Source organism: Pelobates fuscus, chromosome 1 (genome assembly GCF_036172605.1).
Source record: "Pelobates fuscus isolate aPelFus1 chromosome 1, aPelFus1.pri, whole genome shotgun sequence".
Classification (NCBI taxonomy): Eukaryota; Metazoa; Chordata; class Amphibia; order Anura; family Pelobatidae; genus Pelobates; species Pelobates fuscus.
In genome coordinates, this window is record NC_086317.1 from 484,070,571 (window position 1) to 484,077,217 (window position 6,647).

A 6,647-nucleotide genomic window follows, 5' to 3' on the forward strand; every position below is an offset into this window, starting at 1 on the left:
GTGTGTGTAAGTGAATTGCAGGGTTCCACATTAATGTGCCGTGTGTGTAAGTGAATGGCAGGGTTCCACATTAATGTGCTGTGTGTGTAAGTGAATTGCAGAGTTCCACATTAATGTGCCGTGTGTGTAAGTGAATTGCAGAGTTCCACATTAATGTGCTGTGTGTGTAAGTGAATTGCAGGTTTCCACATTAATGTGCTGTGTGTGTAAGTGAATTGCAGGGTTCCACATTTATCTGCTGTGTGTGTAAGTGAATTGCAGGGTTCCACATTAATGTGCCGTGTGTGTAAGTGAATTGCAGGGTTCCACATTTATCTGCTGTGTGTGTAAGTGAATTGCAGGGTTCCACATTTATCTGCTGTGTGTGTAAGTGGATTGCAGGGTCCCACATTAATGTGCCATGTGTGTAAGTGAATTGCAGGGTTCCACATTTATCTGCTGTGTGTGTAAGTGAATTGCAGGGTTCCACATTAATGTGCTGTGTGTGTAAGTGAATTGCAGGGTTCCACATTTATTTGCAGTGCAGCTGACAGCACCCTTACACACACAGCACCCTCACACCACCCTCACACAGCACACTTACAGCACACACACACACAAACACGCACAGCAGTGTGTTTATATATATATGTATGTATATATATATATATATATATATATATATATATATATATATATATATATATATATATATAACGAAGCAAAATAATCCTGCACTCCACAATCCAAATGTATATGCCCGGTGCTTGTCCAGCAAAATATAAAAAGTGAAAAAAAGATAGCACTCCCAGGACTTGTAAATAAACTAAAACTTAACTTTTAATCAATCAGCAGAAGGTCGACGTTTCAGTCTGTTAACCACAGACTTTCATCAGGACTCATGAAAGTCTGTGGTTTCCTGATGAAAGTCTGTGGTTAACAGACTGAAACGTCGACCTTCTGCTGATTGATTAAAAGTTAAGTTTTAGTTTATTTACAAGTCCTGGGAGTGCTATCTTTTTTTCAGTGTGTGTGTGTGTGTGTGTGTGTGTGTGTGTGTGTGTGTGTGTGTGTGTGTGTGTGTGTGTGTGTGTGTGTGTGTGTGTGTGTGTGTGTGTGTGTGTGTGTGTGTGTGTGTGTGTGTGTGTGTGTGTGTGTGTGTGTGTGTGTGTGTGTGTGTGTGTGTGTGTGTGTGTGTGTGTGTGTGTGTGTGTGTGTGTGTGTGTGTGTGTGTGTGTGGTCGTGTGTGTGTGGTCGTGTGTGTGTGTGTGTGTGTGTGTGTGTGGTCGTGCGTGTGGTCGTGCGTGTGGTCGTGCGTGTGGTCGTGCGTGTGTGTGTGCGTGTGGTCGTGCGTGTGTGTGTGCGTGTGGTCGTGCGTGTGGTCGTGTGTGCGTGTGGTCGTGCGTGTGGTCGTGTGTGCGTGTGGTCGTGCGTGTGTGTGTGCGTGTGGTCGTGCGTGTGTGTGTGCGTGTGGTCGTGCGTGTGTGTGTGTGTGTATAGTCGTGCGTGTGTGTGTGTGTGTATAGTCGTGCGTGTGTTTGTGCTTTATGGGGGAAAAACACCCTAATGCAATAGGCTGCGCACGCCTATGGCGCCAGTTCCAGAGGAGGAAACAAAGGATCAGGGCAGATAGACACTAGAAGGACAACTTAGAGTTTAAACCATTCAAAAACAGTTTAACTTGATAATAAGATGGGGTCCAGGATATTGTATTGCATATCTGCCATGCAGCTCTTACCCTGCTAGCATAACTATTCAATAATATATTTACAGTCTCAATTGGTAATACTCATATTCCCTCCCATCCTCCACCAGTAAGCCAAAAACATCAGTCCTTGGTCCATATTTCATCTCACTCTGCACCTCATCTATTAGCAACATGTTTAGGTTTTCAGAAATGCTAACATGAAGATGATATTTGGATTTCAATCTACACTCCTGACTTTTCACCATCGCTCATATACCAACTTCCTTTTCCAAAAAAACAAAAAACAAATAACTCAGCAAATATTCTAGTTAAACATTCATTGCCAATACAAGACCTCAACAAGCCTTCTGAAAATGTAAAGTATATCATACAGTCAGCGGTGTCAGTGATTTATTCTTTGATTGGCAGAGATCTTGATAGACCAAAGGATTCCTATTTCCCCTCTTATGTCAAAAATAAATCACCAACACATTGATAGAGGGGTCTTCTTTGCTTCTTCTACAATCTGCCTTTCTTTCATCTTTTCTTGGTAGCCCATTGTTATCTTAATTGTAACAACCGATGTCTGCGATGACTGGGGCATATACGGGGGGATAATCTGGGATATTGGCTTTCTAAACATTTCTGTTTTATTTATTTTATTAATATTTTGCATTGCATCTGATGTTTTCTCTAAATATAAAAGTGATGTGCGGTGATATGAGGTTCAATAAACATTTGAGGGCAATCTATGTTCGAAGACAAATAATATTTGAATACAATCAGTAATATAACAACTATACATTAAAAAACCAGTGCATTTGTATTTGGACTTTTGTGTGTGCTAAATAATCAATTTCTTCTCTGATAATTATTTCTGATTATATATATATGAATGGCTATGTCATTTTAGTTGATGCAACAATAAACAACTCAATTTAATATGATTTATAAAATTATTTTTTCTTAAAGATTTTTGCCAGAGTCTTTTTGATTTCTTCTGTTCTTAAACAATATATAATAGGGCTAGTAAAATGTGGTACAAATGTATAAAGAAAAATAAGCAACACGTTTAAATCAACACTAGGCATCAAGTGGACCTGGTTATACATATAAACTATGAGTCGTGGCCCATAATACATTCCGATGACAAACAAGTGGGTGGTACAAGTATAAAATGCCTTGTGCCAATTTTCAGAGCCAGCTGTCAAGCAGATTGTTCTGATTATCATAACATATGAGAATATAATAACAAATAATTGGATTACATTAACAAACATGGCAATAATGAAAACAATTTTCCTGGTAGAATTCAAATCTGCACAGGCCAAAACCACAACTGGCGTGAACGAACAGAAATAGTTCATGATTATGTTTGGTCCACAATAGGGAAGTTTTACCCCCAAAACAAGAACACACAGTCCAATTAGTGCTGATACAAGCCAAAATACACCGCATACATTAGCAGTTACACCATTGCTAATAATGGAAAAATATCTGAGAGGTTTGCATATAGCAATATAACGATCAATAGCCATTAGCATGATAATGAAGGAATCAACAGAACCCAAGTAATGGATGAAGAATAACTGGAAGAAGCAAGCAGTAAAGGAGATCTTGGCATCTCCAAACCAATACTTGGCAAGGATTTTGGGTAAGGTCATAGTGTCCAGAAGAATATCAGAAAGAGCAAGGTTTGCAATGATTATATACATTGGTTGATGCAGGTGTGCCTTCAAAGTTATTACAATGATTACAATGCCATTTGCGTACAATGCTGTGTTATAGACAAAGAATACAACAAAGGAAATCAGAATATCAAATTTCTGTGGGAGCCCTGGAAATCCAACGAGTACAAACTCTGAAACCGAAGAATGATTCTCCATCGACTCATACAGGAGTGGGTCTACGCATTACTAAGAAATAAAAAAAAAAACAACATATTGTTAATTAATTGGGAACAGGCATACTTCATATATGAACTAACCACTGTGGACATTTGATTAGTATCTATACACACCTTCAAAAGAAAATAAAAATAGGTTTTAATTGATAGATTATTTTATATTAAAAAAAAAAAGTGTATTGAAATAATACAAAACATTTAAAAGAAATTAAATATTATAAATGTAAATTTATAAACTATAGAATGGGTATAACAAACTTTACTATTTAAAAATGGTTACTAAGTCAGGGAAATCAACCAAGGATTATTGCTCACTGATTTTGACTGACATTTTATTGTTTAAGTAAACCTGAAGTTCCTGAATAGAGATGTCCCGAACAGTTCGCCGGGAACTATTCGCCAGCGAACATAGCTTGTTCACAGTCGCCGCGGTGGGCGAACATATGCGATGTTCGGTCCGCCCAACTTTGACCCTGTACCTCACAGTCAGCAGACACATTCCAGCCAATCAGCAGCAGACCCTCCCTTCCAGACCCTCCCACCTCCATGACTAATAGGGGGCGGACCGAACATCGCATGTGTTCGCCCACCGCGGCGACAGCGAACAAGCTATGTTCGCTGGCGAATAGTTCCCGGCGAACTGTTCGGGATATCTCTATTCCTGAATAATAATAATTATTATTATTATTATTTATGCATATGGAAGTCACAATCTCATAACCAATATTTATGTTAAAAGCTATGAAGGAGACTATAATGGTTATTTAAGCTTTAACTATTGTAGGGTTGATGTAAGGTTTCTTTCAAATTTCTAAATTCCTGCAGAAGTCAAACAAACAAATCACTTAAATTCTTTGCATGTGATAATTAAATGTATTCTTATATAATAATTACCAAATATAAATTATTTGTAATCCTTAACTTTTGTGTCACTTTACCCCACTCCCTCTAGCATGTAAGCTCATTGAGCAGGGCCCTCAACCCCTCTGTTCCTGGGCGTCCAACTTGTCTGGTTACAACTAGATGTTTGTTAGTCCACCCATTGTAAAGCGCTGCGGAATTTGTTGCCGCTATATAAATAATAATAAAGGATCTCATTATCTTGAAGGACCTTAAGATAAGTAGTCCAAATCTCCCATGCTAAAGAGTCAGACTCCATCAGGCTTGGCTCTCTCTCTATATATATATTTTTTATAATATTATATGGTATGCTAATTTTAGATATCCAAGTCACTCAAGAAGGAGATTGTATTATACAGATAAACTGTATGCAGATATTTTAATAGATTGTTAACCACACAGTATAAATAACTGTTTTTTTACAATTGAGTGCAAACAATGTCTATAAAATATCCAAAATCATTGTACGCCATTGAACATCAATTATCCATCTGAATATTATAGTCTGCTTGGGCACCTTGTGTAGATTCCCAGGGCATTGCTACTTTTCTTTTGTCAGCAAGCTCTTAGAATTTATTCTTGCTTGATACTCTCAACTCTATATTAAGATTTAAACCAGGACACACCGATTCAGGAGAGGGCAGTTCTTAAAGTGCATATTGTGGGATGAGTACAGTTTTCACTTTTGTTTTGTGTGGTACCAGTTCCCCAAAATTCATTCTAATAGGGGAGCCAATATGTGTTCGTGTGACAATATTACACACCTCTGCTCTAGTTCCATCTTTGACCAACAATGTATGCAGCTCTCTCTAGACACAGAATGTACCACAATATGATGTCATCGTGAAACAGTCACAGAAATAAATGTTGAAGTAGACATTGTAGAAACAAATGCATTAAAGACTATCTAATGAATTCAAGAATAACTGACATCTACATTGGTAGCATTTTTTAAACTACTACATGATTACGAATTAAATATGTAACCTCATTAAAAAATATACCATATATGCCTATATATGCATATATGCTATTTTACATAGAAAAATGATAAAATTAACATTAATTCAATAAAAAATGTAAAAAAAAAAAAAATGCCATGTATTTCTTTTGTACATCATTGTTAGCTTTAAAGATTGACCTATAAAAATGTAATACATTGGTTGGGTGGCCAGAGATATATCAGTTTGCTGATTCAGTTTGCTCATTCTGCTCTGCCTTATTCCAGACAAACCCTTTTTCTCATTTGCTCCCCAGTTTCCCTTTTCTTTATTCCCATGTAATTCTCTATATTTGGATTTATTAGGGCTTCATGAATTAAATGCTCATTTTGTATAAAGTGTTATATATTTATTTACTTATATAAATCATTGTCCTCTTCTATGAGTGACCCAATAAAAAAAAAAAAATAGAAAAATAAAAAATACCTTCCCTAGGCATTATTCAATGGACTGTAGGTCTAATGTTCCTCATTCTATTTTTGATTATTCATTTGAAGATTTTCAATCCATTTTTGCTTTTGCTTATATTCAATATTTTTCTTTTAAACTAAAATGTCAATAAAATTTCCAAATAATATAATTTAGAAAAAAGACACTCAGAACTACTTACACGTAGCACTGGGGATCAAAGACTTCTTCCACCACCTGTTCCTTTGATTATTGGTGCATGTATGGTACATGTTTAATCTGTTGTATTTATAGTGTACAGGGCACTGGAGACATGCCTTTTACTAATCTGAACAAAAGTGAAGAACTTGCAATTTTTCTCATGGAATCTTTAATTGCTCATTATGTTTCTCTAAGTGACAAACACGGGTTATTCCACAGGGAATATGTACTTTTTCTCATATTTATGTACAAAGTAATTTCAAGAAAGAATATGTGAAGTCTGGTTTTAAGGTATAGACTTAGAAACACATGTGTAACTACATTTTCTTTTCTTTTTCTTTTAATTTAGATATTTATTTCCAAACTTGGCTAATGAAAAAATATTTTACCTTCTCCTAACCCTGATAAAGCTTTACAATTAGATGACAGAAACATACATCTTAAAATGGTTTAATATTTAGAAAAATATGTTGATATTCTTTTCTATATGATTTTTTTTTTACTATTTAATAGTTTGATATTTTTGATATATGATGTATTTTTTTGATATTTTGAAGAAAATTGT

General features: G+C 36.0%; 1 protein-coding gene across 1 annotated transcript; it reads right to left on the reverse strand.

Moving 5' to 3' along the window:
- Positions 1-562: 562 nt before the first annotated feature.
- On the reverse strand, positions 563-3,561 carry LOC134600187 (olfactory receptor 6B1-like; the record flags this gene model as incomplete). The annotated part of the gene is made up of 2 exons (XM_063445000.1): positions 2,628-3,561; positions 563-585 (listed from the first exon to the last, which is right to left on the reverse strand). Coding segments are annotated over exons 1-2 (948 nt in total), but the record flags the coding sequence as incomplete, so codon positions are not given.
- Positions 3,562-6,647: the final 3,086 nt, after the last annotated feature.